Source organism: Psilocybe cubensis, chromosome 5 (genome assembly GCF_017499595.1).
Source record: "Psilocybe cubensis strain MGC-MH-2018 chromosome 5, whole genome shotgun sequence".
NCBI classification, from domain to species: domain Eukaryota; kingdom Fungi; phylum Basidiomycota; class Agaricomycetes; order Agaricales; family Agrocybaceae; genus Psilocybe; species Psilocybe cubensis.
The window spans coordinates 3,503,857-3,525,255 of record NC_063003.1 but is presented as its reverse complement, the minus strand read 5'-3'; the positions used below and the strand labels follow the sequence as shown (position 1 = coordinate 3,525,255).

At 45.7% G+C, this 21,399-nt stretch overlaps 5 protein-coding genes across 5 annotated transcripts; 3 read left to right on the top strand and 2 right to left on the bottom strand.

Annotated features, from left to right (window-relative positions):
- Positions 1 to 283: 283 nt before the first annotated feature.
- Positions 284 to 2,106, bottom strand: JR316_0006544 (uncharacterized protein; the record flags this gene model as incomplete). Its single annotated transcript, XM_047892290.1, has 2 exons — positions 284 to 1,105; positions 1,165 to 2,106. 2 exons carry the CDS (start codon positions 2,104 to 2,106, stop codon positions 284 to 286), a joined length of 1,764 nt encoding a protein of 587 aa, XP_047749639.1.
- A 1,157-nt stretch (positions 2,107 to 3,263) lies between these two features.
- JR316_0006543 (uncharacterized protein) lies at positions 3,264 to 5,235 on the bottom strand (the record flags this gene model as incomplete). Its single annotated transcript, XM_047892289.1, has 2 exons — positions 3,264 to 5,068; positions 5,124 to 5,235. 2 exons carry the CDS (start codon positions 5,233 to 5,235, stop codon positions 3,264 to 3,266), a joined length of 1,917 nt encoding a protein of 638 aa, XP_047749638.1.
- Positions 5,236 to 9,180: 3,945 nt separating this feature from the next.
- Positions 9,181 to 13,402, top strand: JR316_0006542 (Alpha-L-rhamnosidase; the record flags this gene model as incomplete). Its single annotated transcript, XM_047892288.1, has 10 exons — positions 9,181 to 11,131; positions 11,190 to 11,461; positions 11,520 to 11,580; positions 11,653 to 11,960; positions 12,029 to 12,177; positions 12,236 to 12,457; positions 12,508 to 12,919; positions 12,967 to 13,005; positions 13,056 to 13,304; positions 13,358 to 13,402. The coding sequence occupies 10 exons, from the start codon at positions 9,181 to 9,183 to the stop codon at positions 13,400 to 13,402; spliced, it is 3,708 nt and encodes a 1,235-aa protein (XP_047749637.1).
- A 338-nt stretch (positions 13,403 to 13,740) lies between these two features.
- JR316_0006541 (Alpha-L-rhamnosidase) lies at positions 13,741 to 18,846 on the top strand (the record flags this gene model as incomplete). Its single annotated transcript, XM_047892287.1, has 14 exons — positions 13,741 to 13,816; positions 14,383 to 14,430; positions 14,480 to 16,354; positions 16,408 to 16,679; positions 16,735 to 16,795; positions 16,860 to 17,167; positions 17,233 to 17,381; positions 17,441 to 17,662; positions 17,721 to 18,132; positions 18,187 to 18,225; positions 18,284 to 18,342; positions 18,405 to 18,531; positions 18,583 to 18,646; positions 18,836 to 18,846. The coding sequence occupies 14 exons, from the start codon at positions 13,741 to 13,743 to the stop codon at positions 18,844 to 18,846; spliced, it is 3,723 nt and encodes a 1,240-aa protein (XP_047749636.1).
- Positions 18,847 to 19,612: 766 nt separating this feature from the next.
- JR316_0006540 (ATP synthase subunit g, mitochondrial) lies at positions 19,613 to 20,481 on the top strand (the record flags this gene model as incomplete). The annotated part of the gene is made up of 3 exons (XM_047892286.1): positions 19,613 to 19,829; positions 19,891 to 20,114; positions 20,326 to 20,481. 3 exons carry the CDS (start codon positions 19,613 to 19,615, stop codon positions 20,479 to 20,481), a joined length of 597 nt encoding a protein of 198 aa, XP_047749635.1.
- Positions 20,482 to 21,399: the final 918 nt, after the last annotated feature.

The window sequence follows — 21,399 nt, the reverse complement described above, 5'->3', positions numbered from 1 at the left end:
AATGAAGTACCAACCACCGAAATTTCACAGAAACACTTTAACACGCCTATGGCGAAACGGTTCCAATTGTCTTCTATAAATAGCATATGCGTCTAAAAATAACCTTCTGGCAATCCGGGACCAAGGCTCTGGCTCATTTTGAAATTTGCGTGTGTCGGGTCTTAATGGATACCCAGCGTCATCTAACCATATCTGTATAAGATTATCCCATACCTCCCATACACTATACCAATATACGAAAATTCATGAGTTACACTTTTGACTGGTGTCGCTACATCAAAGGTTACACTCCCATATGCAAGTATGGTACCCATGCCAGCATGGCTGCGTCCGAGTCTCCTATCTCTGCTCTCAAGCGACTGATGGCGCTATGAAGGGACCCCGCTGACCCAAATCGTCGTCCAAGATTATCCACAGTTTCATCAATGTTGAACAAATCGGAATAAAAGTCTTCTGCCACCTTCGCTCCATAACGATCCATGATGGACCACATCGTCGCCACCGTACCTCTGTAGCCCACAGCAAGCATTCCTGCACCCAGATGCGCTGCCTCTTCCCAAAGCCAGCTGTTCCCCCTCGCAGTTTGACATGCAGATAGAAATGCAAGCTCGGCATCTCTATTATGAACCTTCAGCATATTCCAAAGTTCTAGACGTCCGTCGGACAGATAAAATCCGCTTTTGAGAGGATGGGTAGTATCCTGTATGGCATGACAGGCAAAGTGGATGTAGTTGAAAGTTTCCATATCCTTCATTGCTCGTTCCATTGTGGCAACGGATCCTTCTACGCATGAAAATTCGATTTTGGCCGAGTCGAATTTGTCTTTGAGCATATTGATTTCCTTCTGGGCGCCTGGCAATGGAGGGAGGCCTGGCGCATGCCCCTGACCAACAACGACGACGTTTATCTTCTTTGCATATTGAGACTCTGATGCTTGCCCCAATAAATCGATCAGAGTATTGACAGTAGGAATGTAAGACGACACGGCATAGTCGTAAAGGCACACATTGTGTCTGGTATTGTAAATCCCAGCTGCATGGATCGGTAGAAAGCATAGCGGACCAGTAGGAGACCACCAAATTCGTTTTAAATCGCTCATTGGGCCCTTAATGACCAAATTTTACTCAATCGTATCTAAAACAGAAGATGGCGGAGAATACATACCTTGATTTCCAACGCTTGGAGTATGGGATTAACCACGCTTGTCCATAGTTCGCCCAAAATTTCTTGCATCGGATTTGATGACCTCAAATAAGGTCTCGATCCTCTTGTCCCAACGGTGTCTTCAATCTCATGCTCAGTCGTACGGGATCCGCGAGACTCAAGAACGGTATCTTGTAGCCTTACAAGGCGCACTGCATCGTTGTAGGTGAATAGATTTAGTGGAATGTGAAGAGCCTCTTTCTTCGGACCTCCCAAGGCAATTGCGTCACATCTCTCGGCGTGAATGTTGATTACGACCACGTACCCGGTACTGGGGACTCTGCGAATAATATCTTGATATCGATGAGGCCGTAAAAAGTCGTCAAATCCTTCAATGTTACGAGCTTTGGCAAGTAGTGCGTCCCATCTTTGTGCAAGCTGGGCGCTGTTAGTGGCTTCCTCCTGGATTCCCATTTTTTCCTTCATAACAATGGGATCTAAGCCTGTTACAACAGCCTCATTCCGTAGCCCAGCAGACTCTAGTTCCTTCGCAATTTGTGAAAGATCATCAGCCAAGTCCTGATCAACACTTGATAGTTTGTCAAATGGTGTTCGGAGGTTATGAATCTGTCTCCATACAATACATCGACCTTGTTCTAGGAATTCGAATGCTGAATCGATATTACTGGCTGCGAACGCTGCCGCCGCGGCTTCATTTGGTAGGTCCGAGATTGTCTCGTCGAAAAGATTTCGATAGCGCAAACCGATGGTTTTCTCCATCCCTGTGACTTGCGAAACCAACGATATTGCCATTTCGTATGCGTCTAGATAGTCGCTATCATTTTTTCCATTACTCTTGGCTGTCTTTGCCCACCGCTGAGAAGCTTTTAATCTCTGCGTGAGAGGCGCTGATTTTAATAAAGCGGCACTTTTAAAGATTTGAGCGGCATCGTCGTTGGCCATTATATCATATGCAAATTCTGCACACAACTCTATGCAATTGGCGAGATTGAACAAAAGGGAACAAAGCCACGGATGATTGCTGGGGTATGGCTGTCCGTTTGCACATTTAATACCAATATATAAACTTCTTGTCCCATACATATAAGTCATAATTGAATATAATTCCAAATACATTCTTTGATGTCCCGGTTATAGACAGATGGTTTCCGAATATAGAGGAAACCATCCCGGTCATTGTTTTTGCATGCCCTCCAGTTTGAATGGGAGGTACACACATAGAAGTAGGTAAACCATACATAAACAACGTAGCACCACACTCTGTGACCCTCTCCGCATAATACCTCAACTTTTGCCCGAAGATATAGAGTTGTCAAGATGACTATCATGCGTGCCGTCCTTGCCGTACAAGCGTGGGAACTCAGCTTTCGTCCCGCTTTGCAGGGGAATTGCTACTTGTGAAGGATGTAGGACGACTGTCGCAAGGTCACAAAACTCTTTAGGAGTATTAATTTATACGCTTGAGCAGTGTAAACGTGTGTAGAGGCTATAAAGAGAAATTCATTTCAGAGTTTTACCTGCAATCTCAACTTTAGGCCTTTTTAAGTAGGAGTAGCCAAAAATACTCGTCAAAAGCTATAGAGGCGTGATACTTTTGTAATCAGGCATAATACAGGTAGATAATTACTTCTGTCAGATATGTGAATCTTTTTCATTGCTCAATTAGTATGTGTCGACAGGAACAGGGAATGTACTGTCATTTGTCTCCTCATTTGCCGAATTTTGCCGAATTCTCACGATGTCCAGGCAAGCACGGCATAGACACATGCCGAAAAACGACTATATATCTTCGGGAGGAAGAAAGGCAAAAGAAAGGTCAAATCACTCATACGGGAAACCTGAAAACATATGTGAGGAAGCAAAATATGTATGAAAGGGCGTGTTTGAACTCTCTAAGGGATTGTGCTTTGTATATGTGGGCACCAAAACTATATGTATGGTACTCAAAGTTGTATCTGACGGTGCAACCTGTAAATGTATGGACACTGGATCTATATGTCCGGCAATCTCTTCTCTATCTGCGGAAATAAGAGCAAATAATTATCGGATCTTTACTTCTGAGATTTCTATGTATGGAACAAAAAGTTTATATATTGGTATTAAATGTGCAAACGGACAGCCATACTGGGGAGCATCTGTATTCCTTTCTCCAAAGACTGTATTGCTTTCGATATATCAGCAGGAATTTTGCTGTGCTCGTAGCGTTTGCACAAAGCTGTAGCAAGGTTGTTCAATCGTCCAATGGTATCCAAGTGGCGGCCCTCCCGTGTAAGATTAAGTGCTATCTCTGCTGATGAAATAGAGCCATCTATATCGTTCTCGACCTTACAAAGGTCAAACCTAAGTCTTTGAGCAATACTGAGATTGTCATAATAAGTTGCAACAGCGGCATCTGTTTTTTTGTTCCCAGTCATGGAAAGAGCTTGCTGGTAGAGTGAAATTGACTCATCAATGGCCTTTGGGTCATTTTTTAGTTTGAACTGGGCGAAGATCGCGTTTCCTAGGTTTGACAGCAAGAGCGGCAGATTAGAGTTGTCTGGATGACATAGTTTGACAGCCTCTCTGTGAGCGCTTATTGCCTCCCATATATCTGAAATGTCGCCCGTTCTCTCCGCGCGGCATTGTAACGCTGTCCCAAGGTTGTTGAGACGGTCTGCCCGAAGTATGTGGTTCTCTGGCATGAGCTGAATTGCCTGCTGATGTGCAGATATTGCTTTAGATATATCCAGCGTGTTACCATATATTTCGAACTTGATTTGATAAGAATCTCCAAGATGATCGTAAAAGGAGGAAAGCTGAACACTGTCTGTTGACGCGAATTGAAGAGAACGCTCCTGAGCCGATATGGCATCAGATAAATCCTGTGGGTCACCTTTACATTCAAAAAGGCGCAAATATGCGGTGCCCAAATTGGACCAATACGATGCTGCATCTGTATTGTCCTCCGGGATGAGGTCAACAGCATTTTTAAGCGCAGTGACGGCCTCGGATACATGTTGTATATCCTCTGTTTGATGGTACATTGCAAGATACGAGTTTCCTACATTTTCATAAAGCTCGTAGAAGTTGGAATAGTCATCTGGGGAGATTTGTAACGCTTCCTCATGGTCCTCTACCGCTCGAAAAATGTCTTCAGCATTTCCTTTATATTGTGATCGATGACGATAAAGCGTGCCAGGTTTCCCAAGTCTTCTAATCCTATTATTATCCTGGGCCGGAGAAATACCAATTGCCTTGTCGAGGGCAGATATTGCGGCTGACAGATCCTCTATTTCCCCAGTGTATTTGAAACGAGCCTCTAACAAACCCCCTAGCTTCTCCAACCAAAATGGACTGTTATCATCATCCTCTGTCGTCAGTTCCACCAACCGGTTTTGATACAAGATTGCCTCAGAAATGTCGACTAAGTCATGATTTGGGGATAACCGAAAACGCTGATAGAGGAAAACCGACAGATTATTGAGATTAGACACCAGCTTTTCGTTTCCTTCATTGGCGTGGACACTCTTGCGTATGGCTCCAATGGCTTTTGAGAGATCTGATATAGTCCTGGAAGATTGATACCGGATGTAGTATAAGCTGGATAGAAAGCCTGATCGATGGGTAAAGTCGCTGCTTTCTTCCGGTGTACCTTCCACGACCCGTTCCACACGTGAAATTGCACTTTCAAGATCATCAGGCCTTTGGAGAAGGCTGTAGCGCTCAAAAAGGGCGATTGCGTAGTCGTAGTCATATGCGAGTAGCCCAGAATCATCTGCAACAAGGCGAATAGCTTTCTCGTACGATTTGATTGATAGGTCTATGTCTTCTTGCTGCTTGGATTTTCGGTACTTCTCCAAGTAAAGCTTTCCAAAAGAACTAAGCCTGTGGCTCTGTTGGAGTCGTTCTTCTACAGTTAGGGTATCTAATTGGATATCTCCATAACGACTCAAATGAATTGTTTTCATGGATTCACATACCAATATCTAACCCTTTCTTATAGTTCTCCAAGTCTACTCCTACAAGAGACAACTCTTTCAGTGATTCTGCAAGCTCCATCTGGGGACTTGTAGGCTCCTTCTGCCCAGTCATATGCGCGTAATCATCTACACGGGAAAACAAGTGAATTATAATACTGTGTTCCAAGAGCCTGAACGAGGCACTAATAAGTCTTACATATTCCCAGACTGCTGACACCACTACAGACTATCCGCCGCCAGAATCAAGAATGTGGCGAGAATCTTGAAAACAAAATATCAGCAGAGTAGCTCCAATGAGGTCTACGATAAGCGATATTGATAAATCGCCATACGGTTTACACGGCCTGATCGCGGGAACCTACACCTGAACGAGCGGCATTCCATGTCGTCACGTATTGGAGCCGATGACCAATTCGGAGGACCTACAGTACTGAACGCAACTATCACAATTCACAATGAAATCGGATGAAGTGCATTGAACATTCATACAGAAGCACAGGGCACCCATTCGTCATAACACCTTAAACTACGATCTACTCTTCACGCACAAAACGCTGTACTTTTTGAACTGATACCTATCTGTAATTTGTAATAGAACTAAAGACATAGCACTTATAGCCTGAGATTGACAGCTTTCTAGCACATGCCAGCTAGGCGTTGACCGTGGGGTTGATGTCGCTGCAAGCCTCAAGGGGAAACATCCTTCAAATCAAATTAAAAGGTCTAAAAATATAAACCTTATAGATAGTATAAAAGACCTTTAAATGATGTTCAACGCCCAGCCAGATATCTTTCATCTTCTAAAAAACAAACCTCTACTAAGATGAATCTCAGAAGCATCGTGGTTGCTCTCACTCTCGCTCTGACGGCATACTCAGCTAAAATATGTGATACCAATGTGGACTGCGAAAGCCTAACCTGCCCAATTGCTGGTGAAATACTGTGCTCCCCGGGATTCTGTAACGCTGGGGCTTGTCGTCCCCCCATATGTGCTCTATCCACAGGACACTGTGTAAGATAAATTTTTCAACTCGAAATTCAGCACTTCTGAAGGTTGTTCTGATTTTAGTAAATGACTTGAATCGAATGCGTAGCGAGGACGTTCAAGTTGGGGATAATAATGACAGATAACCGACACAAACGAAAAATAGTGATATGGGTATTTGCAGTGAAATTCTGATGAAAAATCCTTCTCATGCATGTAAACAATCAGTCAAGTAGAACCAGAACCCTATATGAAAACTCAAATATGATATATGATTTGCAAAATTTGGGTATTATAAATTATGTAGACCTAGTTGATGAGAACCACATAAAAGGCAACTCCAAAATTTGACTTTGGAAGATACAAGGTGGGGTATGTTTGACGACGAGAACCTGAACGGTGTTAGAGGTCGTTACTAATTAGTTTATCACGGACGAGACTCACTCTGACATTAACTTCTCAAGGGCATGAAGTCCCTGTACAAATGTACTCTCCAGTCTTGCCGATTTGCTTGCAGGTGCATCCACGGGCCTCGATTTGCCCAGAGACAGCGATGGGACTTGGGGAAGCCTGAACGGTGCAGGACACGACAGCGAGCATGACAGCAATGATGGTGCAGTAGAACTTCATCTTTGCGGTAGATTTTTGTTTCTGCTGGACGAAGAGTGGGTCTGGTGTTCTCAGCAATCCTTGTAAGCTGTTGTGGTATTTATGCTGCTCCCCGACTTGGTCACGGTCAATTATCAAATACGCACCACATGTCTAACTGGTAAAAACGGCGATGGCGTTGCTATCTTCTTCATCCCTCCGTGTTTACTTCGCTTAGCCTATTAGTTTCATCGGTATGCACATGGCAAAAACGCGCGTGTACACTATTGATATCATCTCGGATGACTGTCCTCTGAGACTCATCCCATCCTCATCCTGTAGTGGTGAATCAATCCGGCTTCAGCGAAGGGTTACTTGAACTTCGACTCAAGTCGTTGATGTGATCACTGTATATACAATACCATATTCCCAGACTGTACCAAAATCAAATTGTACATTAACATATTCAAGCCATGAACGTTCCTGATTCCGTTTAGATATGATGGAACGTATTCCCGTGTCGCCCGAAGTCGCTTTTGCCCGCCAAGGTCGACATAGAGGGAGACATTATTATTACTGGTTTGGGTAGCGGCTGAGGCCAATGTGCGTCAATCATGACAGGAATCCTCATGTAGGCTCGTCCAACAGCCGCTACTAGTACCAGCCGTTTCTGATTCAGCATTTTGCTCAGCACTTATTTCGATCTCCGCTCGGGTCAATCTCACTATTTTGCACTCCGATCAATGTTTGAAAACTACTAGTACTAATCAAGTCACTGGATGACTTCCCGCAGGATTTAGAAACACAGATTATTTTCTAAATTCAACGATGAGTAACCACGCGAGCTCATCTACGGATAAGATATTAGCGAGTACCAGAATTTCCCGTTAAAGCTTTGATCCTTTCCGCGCTCTCTCTCGCGTCGGCTTTCACGCCTTATCACGTGATTCAACCGACTTCTGGCAAGACCATCCGCCAAAGCCCTACGCAACCCCCGAATATTAGGTCCAACCGAATATTTCTTCCTTCACCCTTATATCTCGAATTACGTCTTCCTGATACTAGGGAAATTTACTACGAGCGATTTATCTTATCGTGCTAAGCGAGGGTTGCCGAAGTGCCGGAGGCCTCCGGAGATGAAATTCAACCCATTTCTAAATTTTAATCTAGAAGAGGGGTACCCCCCTGTTCCAGATCCAAATGACGCTTTCTAAACGGATTTTCAAACTCCGGCGCTCACGTATCACTCGTCACTCGTCGCTGCGACGCCGAGTTCAACCTCCCGCCAGTCGAAGATTCAGCGATGGGCTCTCTTCCCTTCGACAAAGCCCGTCTGTTATGCTTCCATACGTTCGGTGAGTACATCCTATATGATATTTCACCCAAATTTGGTCATACTTACTGCTTTTCTCGTCAGAATGGTGTTTTTGAGGGGGCAGGCAACACATTTGAAAAGGAATCCCTGCGGGAAGTCACCCACTTACACACAAATAAGAACAGCATGTGCAAATAATCACTGACATAAGCAAGTTGTTGTTGTTGAATCTGTTTATTATCATGCAACAAGCAATCAGGGTGCTAAGACGCACGTGTGAGTGATGCTCACCTCTCTACGCTAATCTATCTACTGACTATTAGTTATCGATGTTTGTATATCTAAGGGATCATCTGTAGGTACAAATTATTGGTGTGGGACATAAGCAGGTTGAAGGCGTAACGGGCTACATACAGGACTCAGTGCTGTGTTTCTGGCACAACACATTCCAACCCGTGGAGGAGATACGGCCATGTACGTCACTCTGTTGAAGGGCTGCCCTCCTCGATTACCATATAATGGTTCTAAGCTGCTCTTACGTTTCTCAGAACAACCGGGTGTTTCTACCTTGATATGTCTCTGCAACTGCGGAGACACCGCATGATCGTTTTAAGTTGGTTGAATGGTTTGTACCTTCAGTATTTTTCACCATAGCCGAATCAAACCAATAGCTGTCGATATCCTATGCATATGATGCACCATTCCACGTATCTATTCAAGAACTACCCCTCTTTATCAATCTACACAACGGGCCGGGATGGACATTCTTTTCTCCAGAGCACCACATTCAGCACCGTGTCATGTTCTATGTTAAGCTTGACTTCGGCTCTCATTTGACCAGTTGATACCGTATGATATCTCAAACAATTCCTTCGCCAATCCGAACCTACTTCAACGTGGCTTCGTGTTGGGAGTTTGACTTCTTGCCGCACAGCGATATCCTGCAGAAGGTCAGTTGGTCTATCACTCGTGACCTCATGCCTGATTTTAAATAATTCTTGCCTTGTCCATTTACAGCGTCGTCTGTCGACGGCCCTTAAATATACGGGCACCCTTCCTTTAGAATCGCTCCAAATCTCATGAAGTTACAAAGTGGTACGTAGAGTTAGTGTCAAGTTCGACTCCCTCATCTGATGATTCGCAGTCTTTACTTTCTCACTCTCTCTGCTATGGGTGCGCGACGCGTTTGCTGGTACGTCTACATGAAGAACGACGAGAATCATGAGTTAATGCTTATGATAGTACCCACACTGTCTGCTTTAACGGTCGAAAACCGGGCTGAACCACTGGGAATCGATGTAATCCCTCGTTTCTCGTGGATTATATCTTCTTCAGTGGACAATGATGCCCAAAGTTCATACCGACTGCGGGTCTCAGCTGGGACAACGCCCGCGGACGGCGAAATATGGGATACAGGAATAATTTCATCGAAAAGGTCGTACCTGATCGAATATGGCGGGCCCACACTGGCTTCTGATACCCAATATTCATGGACCGTCGAGGTCACGACCGCATCAGGCAGCACCTCTGCTTCATCCAAATTCTCCACAGGCCTATTAACTAATAGTGACTGGGGTTCCAGTTTATGGATTGGCAAACCAGCACCCGCTGATGGTCCTTCCGCTGATTTAATTTCTTCGTTTCAAAACTCGTCATGGATATGGACTCCTGAGACTAATCCACCAAATGCACCCGCTGGCGACAGAGTTTTCCGACGTACCTATGTTCCTCCACCTGGACGACGTGTTGTGTCTGCCGATATCTTAATCACAGCAGACGATCAATTTACAATGTACGCTGACGGGACACTCGTTGGATCCTCACCCACCACTGCAGATATCTGGAAAGACGCACAGTTTTTCTCCATCCCTTTGTCATCTAATACTCCCGCTTTTGCGGTACGTGCCACCAACCTGCCTGATGTGGGAACCGGTGGTGATGGCCCTGCGGGACTGCTCGCCTCTATCAAGATTCATCTCGACAACGGCAATGCGGAATTTGTACCCACTGATTCTAGTTGGCTATCAGACAAATCAATTCCAAGCGATTGGAGCTCGGTGAACGCATCGACCACGGGGTGGCTCTCCTCCAATGTTCTAGGTCGTTATGGACAAGGACCATGGTCGAACCAAGTTGTGATTCCCACATCCACATCCAAATCTGTCTTGTCATTCGCTCAGTCTAACTGGATATGGTCGTCCGAAAGTAATCCTCTCCTAGCTCCACCCGGATCCCGAGCATTTCGAAAGACGTTTACGGCGCCTAGCGGAAAGACGCTTCAATCTGCTACAATCCTGATTACAGTGGACGATGGTTTTGACTTGTATGTTAACGGGGACTCTGTTGGGGTCTCACCCAACGAAACGGATATCTGGAAGTCAGCACAGAAGTTCACCGTTAATGTATCTGGCTCTTCCGCCTTATTTGCTGTTCTAGCAAAAAATACACCTGACCCAACTTCTGGCGGTGGTAATCCAGCTGGTGTTCTGAGCGCCGTACAAATCACTTTCACCGACAATTCAACACAAACATTTGTGTCAGACACTACATGGCGAGTTAATTCCGCTGTTCCAGACGGATTTGAACTTCCCTCCACAGACGACTCCTCTTGGCCATTTGCAACTTCCATCGGATTGTATGGAATAAATCCGTGGGGTACTCAAGTCACAATATCAGAATCTCTCACAGAACATCCTGCCCCGCTCCTCCGCAAAGAGTTTACTGTCTCCAAACCCATTTCATTTGCACGACTATACTATGCTGCGGGTGGTTATGCCAGCATTACTATCAACGGCGCTCCAGCCTCCGATCATGTCCTGACTCCAGGATTCACCAAGTACGATACTGAACTTCAATACGTCGCCCTTGATGTTCATTCTCTTCTCCAATCCGGCACAAATGCGATAGGGGCCGAGCTGGGCCGGAGCCATTATGGTGTGACCCAGGGAAGTGTCTGGAATTGGAATTCTGCGCCATGGCACGGTGAACCACGAGTTCGAATGGTTCTTTCGATTGGATTCACGGATGGGACGTTGTCAAGAGTCGTCACTGATGAAACTTGGCAGTTTATTGACGGTCCTACACGCCTGGATGACGTCTTTGGAGGGGAAAACTTTGACGGTGATCAATGTTCTTTGCTATATTTCACCTGTTATACTCATAGGATCTGTCTCGCTAGCGAGTTACATACAGCATGGTTTTGACTCACCTGGATTTAACGCGTCGGCATGGGGTCAAGCAGCAATCATGTCGGCTCCATTGGGCACACTCGTCAATCAAAATCAGCCTCCCACGCGTGTCGTGCAAAGCTTGCTTCCAGTAAACATCACTCAACCTCAAACAGGAATCTTCGTCGCCCATTATGAGCGTGTAGTCGCGGGGTGGGTCAAACTAACAGCGTCCGGGCCTGCGAAAACGCTTATCACCATCCACTTTGGAGAGAAGTTGAATGTGAGTCCTGATTTTAAACATGTATTGCGTGACATATTGTACTTACCTTTGTAATCAGCCAGACGGAACAGTAATTTATCAGGATACCCAGCATTATTATGCAAACAACTTCCAAACAGGTACGTACCATTCGTGTTTAAACTCCATTGTAACCTGACTTTTGCATTCATTACTCCCATTATCTTCTGAAGACCGGTTTTGGTTGGCTGGAACTGGATCTGCAGAGGTATTCGAACCGAAGTTCAGCTATAAGGGATACCAGTATGTCCAGATTGAAGGATGGCCTACGAACTCCCCGCCGCCGACCGCCGCAGATGTTATTGGACGTGTTGTTCACGACGATCTTACGTATCGCGGGGGGTTTCAATCGTCCAGTGACCTCCTCAATAAAATGCATAAAGCAGCCGTATACACGCTTCTTAACAATGTCCATAGTATCCCTACTGACTGTCCGACATTTGAGAAGAACGGTTGGACTGGTGATGCGATGCTGGGCACGGTGAGCGTTGTTGCATTCTGTGACCCAGTTCGAAATTTGACGCTCCATGAAATCTACTGTGCTACTAGGAAATGTTCCTTGTCAATCTAGATTCCCAAGACCTTTTGGCGAAGTATGTGAGAGATGTTGATGAAAGTCGCCCAAACGGATCTGGTCCACCTGCCGTCATCGCACCAGATAGTGGATGGGGTGCAAATAACCAAGCACCTACCTGGCAGTACGTCGCGCCAAATGCACTTGTTTATCTATCCATGAAATAACGATGTCACCCCAAGCTCTGCATTTATCTTCATCCCTTGGTGGATATACCAGTATCGAGGTGATGAGAGGATCCTGGCAAATCATTACGATAGCATGAAGAACTATGTCAACTTTGAACTAGGCCGCTCTCCAAACAACATTGCTCAAACTTCACTGGGTGATTGGGATACGCCGGAGACAAGTCCCTTGGGAGGTAATCCACCAGAGGATTCTCGAGTATCTGCAACAGCCTTCCTGTACGTGTCCTTTTTCTGTGTCACAAGGCTATCACCAACAAATCACCTAGATATCAGATGCTAACCGTCATGGGTGAAATCGCTACAGTACTCAACAAGTCATCAGACGCGTCAACATTTTCGACTCAGGCACAGAATGTTAAGGGTGCATTCAACAACGCTTTCTTAAACCCTACCACTGGATACTACACCGGCGTTGGAGATTCGGGATACCGTCAAACACATAACATTCTCGCCCTTGCATTTGGTCTTGCCCCCAATACGAGCATTCAAAAAGTTGCGGATAGCATATCACAGGACATTTCCTCCCGCGGAACGCATCTCAATACAGGAGCTCTTGGGACAAAATTCCTACTCCCCGTGCTAACTGACTTTGGCCACGGAGATACCGCGTTTGCTGTATCGCAACAAACAACGTTTCCTAGTTGGGGATATTGGATTGAAAATGGCGCAACCACCATGGTATGTTGCAAATCATTATACTTATGTTTTTACTTACGCGGTAACAGTGGGAGCATTGGTTATTGACCGCTCGCTCTCACGATCATGTACGTCTTCCTATTTTCTATTATCCTCACATTTTATTAACATTGTTTAGCTATTCCTTGGTACATTTGAAGATTGGTTATACAAGCATGTTGCCGGTATTCAGGCAACCGCGCCTGCCTTTGAGATTGTCAAAATCTCTCCATTACTGTCTTCTCCTCTCAATGCCGCTAGCGCATGGACTATGACACCGTTTGGTAATCTCAGCGTCGCCTGGACCAAAGACTCAACACGGACAACTGTTAACGTTGTTGTTCCTGTTGGGGTCACGGCTGTAATTAGCATTCCCGGTGCCAACAATGTAAGTTCATCACATGCCTCGCCTCCCATTGCTGCTGACAATTTTCTCGTAAGGTCACTGTTGGTTCCGGAACACATACTTTTTTGTCCTCAAATTAAACATAATTGGTTATCAGTTTTTCGGTTTAGACTCTGACTAAATTTCTCCCGGAACTGTGGATTCGACTTCGTGCTTCGTTGGGCACCTCTAACACATCATGTCGCTACGGACATAAAACGTTTTTCATAAAAAGCAAATGAAAACTAGGTAGAACAGATTCAAGTCCAAACTGATTATCGAACCCATCAAACCAATGTTTTTGATCCCATATATCCGATTAAATGAGACGAGTCAACGAGACTAATGTCGACACAGCACACAGAGTGACATTCTCTGTGTAATTTCTTTGATTCTGGCCTTGAACGTAATGATAATTGGCATTTTGTTGCGAGTCACCATGATCAAACGACGTAACGTTGAAAAGACATCGTCTGTCTCCAAAGGCACAAAAAACTATGGCACGCCCTACATACGTGAGTTGTGGTAATACATAAGCGTTTCTACTATAACTTCTTATGATCAAGCATCCCTCCCATTGCGTTCACAGCCAGTGCTTGAGCTCAGGTAGTCGTGCGTATACGCCAACCAATCATGATTCTGAAACGTAATAAGTCCCGGGCCGGTGTTGTTATGCTTTCCGATTACCTAATTTTCTGGAGCATGCCACGTTCAACAAAACTCGCCCTCCGCGGTCTACTGCTGCCATAATATGACTTGAACTTTGATAGGACCTAATGATGCTGTCTACGTTTCAAACGCAACAATCCCGCTTCCCATCTGCTTTGGTTCAAGATTGGGGGTCAACATAGCCTCAGACGGAGTAATGTGTAGCGGCTGTGAGCGACCCTTGTGTCAGGGTCAATGATTCTTGCATACTTTATAACATAATATGGCTATCTGGAGAACCGCCTTCGTCTTAAATACATGGCTTGTATGGCTCAGTAGGAGGCTTGGACCATCATGAGATCACACACCGGTACGTGCAAAAATTATTGTCAAATACGCCCCTTTTCTGATTCTTTCTGATTCTGCGTGCTAGACTTTGTGCTATCTCTCTCTTTACTTTGGGTATGCAATGCACTTGCTGGTAGGTCGATGGAAACGAGTGACCTTGGATTTCTCATTAACCTCCATAGTAGGGCCTACCCTCTCTTCTTTAACTGTTGAAAACCGGGTTGAACCACTCGGAATCGATGTAAACCCTCGTTTCTCATGGATTATATCCTCTTCGATGGATAACGATGCCCAAAAGTCATATCGACTGCGGGTCTCATCTGGGACAACGCCCACAGACAGCGAACTCTGGGATACAGGAACCATTTCATCGACAAGGTCATATCTCGTTGAATATGGCGGACCCGCCCTGGCGTCTGATACCCAATATTCATGGACCGTCGAGGTCACGACCGCCTCAGGCAGTACCTCTGCATCATCTTTGTTTTCCACCGGATTGTTGACTAACAACGACTGGGGATCCAGTTTGTGGATTGGCAAGCAGGCACAGGCAGACAGCCCACCCGCTGACTTAGTTTCGTCTTTCCTTAACTCGTCCTGGATATGGACGTCTGAGGCCAATCCGCCAAATGCTCCCCCTGGAGATAGAGCTTTCCGACGTACCTATGTTCCTCCACCTGGACGACGTGCAGTGTCTGCAGAGATCTTAATAACTGCGGACAACCAATTTACAATCTATGCGGATGGCAAATTTGTGGGGCCTTCCCATACGGCTTTAAACTGGCAAAATGCCCAGTATTTTACTATTCCTTTATCTTCTAGCTCTCCCTCTTTTGCTGTGCGGGCCACCAACCTTGCCGATCCCGGGACAGGAGGAGATGGTCCGGCAGGTTTGCTCGTGTCAATCAAGGTCCATCTCGATAACGGCAACGCGGATTTTGTGACTACTGATTCCAGTTGGCTATCAGATAAATCAATTCCAGATGACTGGAACGCGATCAATGCATCGACCACAGGATGGGATCCTGCCAGTATTTTATCACCGTACGGACAAGGGCCATGGTCAAACCATGTTGTAACTCCTGCATCCATTACTGCGCCTGTCTTGACGTTTGCTCAGTCAAACTGGATTTGGTCATCCGAAGTTGATCCTCTACTGGCTCCACCTGGAACGCGAGCGTTTCGAAAGACTTTCACGGCGCCCAGTGGCAAGACCCTGCAGTCAGCTACAATCCTGATTACAGTGGACAATGATTTTAAACTGTACGTCAACGGTGGCCTTATTGGCGTTTCACCTAACGACACAGATTGGACTTCAGCACAGAAGTTCATTGTCAATCTCACCGGTTCTTCAGTCGTATTTGCTGTCCTCGCAAACAACCAACCGGATAAAACTTCAGGAGGTCCAAATCCAGCGGGCCTTCTGAGTGCAATACAAATTGCCTTCACTGACACCTCTACGCAGGCCATAGTTTCAGACAATTCATGGCGTGTTGATGCCACTGTTCCAAGTGGATTCGAGCTGCCATCCACGGACGACTCCTCTTGGCCTTCTGCAACATCCATCGGGCTATATGGAATAGGACCATGGGGCACTGGAATCAAAGTATCAGAGTCACTCACCGAGCATCCTGCTCCTCTCCTGCGCAAAGAGTTTACCGTATCCAAGCCTATTTCGTTCGCACGGCTGTACTATGCAGCTGGGGGCTACGCCAGTATTACGATAAATGGTGTACCCGCTTCCGACCATGTTTTGACTCCAGGATTCACCAAATACGATACCGAACTTCAATATGTCGCACTCAATGTCAGCTCACTCCTCAAAGGCGGCACAAACGCAATTGGGACCGAGCTGGGAAGAGGACATTATGGTGTAACCCAGGGAAGCGTTTGGAACTGGGATTCTGCGCCATGGCACGGTGAACCACGGGTTCGCATGGTGCTTTCCATTGGATTCACGGATGGGACATTATCTAGGGTCGTTACTGATGATACTTGGCAGGTTATTGAAGGTCCTACGCGCCTGGATGACATCTTTGGAGGGGAAATTTTTGATGGTAGGGATTTATATTATATCGTACTCCGGTTCTTATATCCTGACTTCCACCAGCCAGCTACATACAGGAGGGATATGACTTGCCTGGATTCGAAGCCAAAGGATGGGGTCAAGCGGCGATAATGACCGCTCCATTTGGAGTTCTTATCAACCAAAATCAGCCTCCTACGCGCGTCGTTCAAAGCTTGACTCCAATAGACATCACTCAACCTCAACCAGGTATCTTTGTGGCTCATTACGAACGTGTGGTGTCCGGATGGGTCAGGTTCACTGCGTCTGGTCCCACTAAAACGCTCATTATTCTCCACTTTGGCGAGAAATTGAATGTGAGTATCGCATTTGAAAAATGTACTCGGTAATCTCACTAACTGGTATAATCAGACCGATGGAACAGTGGTCTACCAAGATACTCAGCAATATTACGCAAATAACTTCCAAACAGGTAAATACTTCCGTCCATTGGTCGCTACTACAAATTAACAAGCCGCATCTACTACTTTTCCAAGATCGGTTTTGGCTAGCTGGAAAGGGCACCCCTGAGACTTTCGAACCAAAGTTCAGCTACAAGGGCTACCAATATGTTCAGATTGAAGGATGGCCCAGTGGCACACCGCCGCCTGCTCCGGAAAATGTTATTGGCCGTGTTGTTCACGATGATCTCACACCTCGAGGGGGGTTTCAATCTTCTAGCGATCTCCTAAACAAGATGCACACAGCCGCTGTATTCACGCTTCTCAACAACGTACACAGCATTCCCACTGACTGTCCAACGTTTGAGAAAAATGGGTGGACTGGCGATGCAATGCTCGGCACGGTAAGTTTTAACCTCAGAGCAGTTCTTTCATCGCCGTCTCATGATGATTTTTTTGGGCTTGATAGGAAATGTTCCTACTTAACCTCGATTCGCAAGATCTTCTCTCGAAGTATGTCAGAGATATCGATGAAAGCCGCTCAAAAGGATCTGGCGCACCTGCAGTGGTTGTCCCGGATAGCGGATGGGGTGCAAACAATCAAGCACCTACCTGGCAGTACGTCCCACTAATTTGAACTCATGTACTATTCATAAATTAAAGTATGTAAACGCAAGCTCCGCATTTATCTTGATTCCGTGGTGGATATATCAGTATCGCGGTGATCAGAGGATCCTAGCAAATCATTACGACAGCATGAAGAATTACGTTAATTTCGAACTGGGACGATCTTCAAACAACATCGCTCAAACTACATTGGGCGACTGGGACACACCAGAAACAAGTCCCCTGGGAGGTAATCCACCAGAAGACTCTCGAGTCTCTGCAACAGCATTCCTGTATGTTCCTTTCCTACCTTTTATAAATGTTTCAATGTTCAGAACGTTTGATTCTTAGATATAAAATGCTAACAGTTATGAGCGAAATCGCTTCGGTACTCAAAAAGGATTCGGATTCATCGACGTTCTCAAATCAAGCACAAGATGTGAAGACTGCGTTCAACAATGCTTTCTTGAACCCAAATACTGGATACTACACCGGTGTAGGAGACTCCGGATACCGTCAAACCCACAACATTCTCGCACTCGCGTTCGGACTTGCCCCTAATGCGAGTATTCAGAAAGTCGCAGATAGCATATCTCAAAATATCTCCTCCATCGGAACGCACCTCAACACCGGTGCCCTAGGGACAAAATTCCTACTTCCTGTATTAACTGATTTTGGCCATGGCGATACCGCTTTTGCTGTGTCGCAACAAACAACCTTCCCCAGTTGGGGATACTGGATTCAAAATGGAGCAACCACAATGGTATGCTGCCGATAACTAAATTGTCTATTTAAATTTCTTCTTACACGGTATTAGTGGGAACATTGGCTCTTGACCGCTCGCTCTCGTGATCATGTATGTCACATCGTACCTCCCATTCTTTTCTTGCATTTGACTGAACTTATTAATCCAGCTCTTCCTGGGAACATTTGAAGACTGGCTATACAAGCATGTCGCCGGTATTCAGGCAATGTCTCCAGCCTTTGAGACTGTTAAATTTCTCCGTTATTATCTTCACCTTTAACTGCCGCAAGCGCATGGACAGTGACTCCTTTTGGAAACCTGAGCGTTGAGTGGTCTAAAGACTCAGGACGGGCTACTGTAAATGTTGTCGTTCCTGTTGGGGTGACGGCCGTGGTTAATATACCCGGTGTCAACAATGTAAGTCCGTTCGTATGCCCCATATTCCAGTACTCATATGCTTCTTCTCAGGCTACTGTTGGATCCGGAACACACACTTTTGTGTCGTCGAAATTGCAAGCTTCCTCAAGTTTAGGTAACTTCGGGAGATACTCAGGTCATGCTTTCATATATAAGCTTGCTTTGGTTCTGCTACTTTTTATTCGGTTGTCGTAACCCTTTGAACGCAGGATCCATCTGGTTATATGTATAGTAATACACAGATAAATTCCCTCGGATAGCACGTCCTAACTCAAGCTTTTTTCAGAATTACTTTTAACGATAGAGATTGAATAAATTTAAGCGTTAGAGAGTTCCTCATACGGCTATGAGATCGGAAGACGTACAGGACACTGTCTACCTCCGGAAGCACAGACTGGCCCACGACATACGTGCGTTGTGACGATGCAGAATGCTTGCTCGCAAGTTGTTCCCGATGCGCAAGTTAGTTGTGCACAATCTGCGTCAGAGTTGCATGCAAGCCCCAGGACGGTGCTAGCAGAGATGATGGCGACGACAAGCCTGGAGTAAATAGCGATATTCATGAGGGTTGGTTGTCCACGCAATGTCTGAGCAATCAGCACCCAGCGCTCAGCTTTTATATAAAATTTAATCATCTCACGCCCCACATGTTTCCCTCGATCTTGAACAAATTCTATGGGAATGATTCCTACCAATGTTCCTGCCAGTCAACTAAGTCAACACGCTGGATTGAAAGGTGTCACCGATTTAAACCAAGGATATGTGTTACTTCGTGTGAAGAAGGAACAATTATATGGTCCCAAGCACATCACAAAAGGATTTCTTCATTGTAAATGCTAAATGTCTGTCAGAGAGTCCATGGACTCGTGCCGCGGTGGGAAGCGACAGCCTTCAACTCGAGTCAAAGTAGATACGAAATAGATTCCAAACAAAAGTGAAAGCAAGATGAAATTCAAGTTGGTGCGAGATAAGATAAGATTGTGCGGAAAAACGCGGAACCCGAATAAATTTCCCACCGTTGAGGACCGCGACGACAGGTATCCCGCTGTCGCCTCCGCCAGCCTCTACCCACCACCCAAAAATGCGTCCAGCTGTTCCTGCGTCGCTTCTCCGCCACTCCTTAGCCCGCCAACAGCGCTCCGTTGCTACCAAACGATACGCCTCAACAGACTCCTCTCAGGCGCAGAAGAAGGCCCAGGAGACCCTCGCGTCCGTGCAGAAGAACGCCAGCAAATTCTTCGAAAATGCTCAGAAGTTCCTCGGACCTGTTGGAGAGAAAGTTGGAAACCTTCTTGGATGTGCGTTGGGGTTTTTATGATTAATTTGTCGCGTTTTGAACCGTCTTTTATGGTGTTTTAGCTTACAAACAGCCTGTGCTGTATAACCTCGCTGTGACCAAGGAGGTCTTCAAGCAAATCTACATCAAGGAAGGACTCCAACCTCCATCTATCGAAGCCGTCAAAACTGCATACACCTCCCTCTGGTCGCAAGTCCGCAACCCGGCTCTCGTTGGCAACCTTGTGAAGAGTGGAGAAATTGGCCGTGTTGGTGTTTACGGCCTTCAGGCATACGGTATCTACAAGGTGCGTAGCATTTGATACACGCTCCATAAATATTCCCGCTCTGGACAGAAAGGGGTGGGGTTGTGGTGTGTTATGTGCTGACGTTCGTTCCACGTAGATTGGTGAAATCATTGGCCGACGGAGTCTTGTTGGATACAAATTGGATTAGACGTGTCCGCTTTTGTACTTGGCATCCACTTAATTCATTAACATTTTAGATTTCCATTACCAGGACGAGAACGTCTGTGATGTTGCTCCCTCCCCAATTTTGCAAAAATCATGCACCTTGGCATCACTTTTTTTCCTGGCGCTTTATCGCACTCTTTCATTGAACATTGCGAAGATTTTCGTTCTCGAAGTCATTCTGGCTCGCTTCAAACTGAATTAGTCCTAACTGACCCATTACAGTCTAAGAAAAGTTGCGAGAGTGAATGCACCGTAAGTTTTCTATACCATTGTTGTCCCGAAGTCATAACTTCTCTGTTTTCCAGAAACAAGCAACGATGGATGATCACACGGACATAGGAGGAAGAGCCTGTTCAGGAAGCTTTTGAGAAGTGAGGCTCGTGAAGAACAAGATCAAGAAAATGGATGTCGGTGAGCCCTTCATTGCTACCTCCAGTACAAACAAAAATGCGGCGGACACCTTTGGCCTACCCTTGGTGAAAATAGAGATATTGCCTCATGCATGCGATTATGTCTCGTCAGGATGACACTCTTTGCAAACATTCATGAAACATCAAAATTCTAAACTCTGTTACAGTGAAAGATCGACATGGGTCATTGTTTGGAGTTGCTTCACTACCATTATCGCATATAGTTGGCTCTGCCCACATTCTTCCAGCTCGCTCGCAAATGAACATCTGAAACTATGGTTCAATGGTCGACTTTATGCCCCAAACCCGTCGTATTCTGGACGATGAAGCATTGGATCGGTGCTCATAAATTGCTTTAGGTGAGTCAGGGTTAGTCGATTTTTATTGACAAGCTTCATGTCCCACTGTATTACGCTTACCAATTTAATAACTAGGAACAATACACTGGGTGTTGCTATTGAATGATCAGAATACACTGCGTTGGATAAAACTCCCTTCCCAACTGGAGGGTATTCTGGGGATCCAGTCCGACGAACTTCACGCCATTTCGCGTCTAATCTCTTTCTCATCCTAGCTTTCGACATTTCGGGCAAGGGAAGACTTGACTAGTTCCAGCATGTCCGCGGCTCGCGAGAGTTATGCCATCGCTACATAATCTACATGATTTCTCGATTTTTGTTTACTCTTTGAGAGCCATTTGTTCCTCCCGA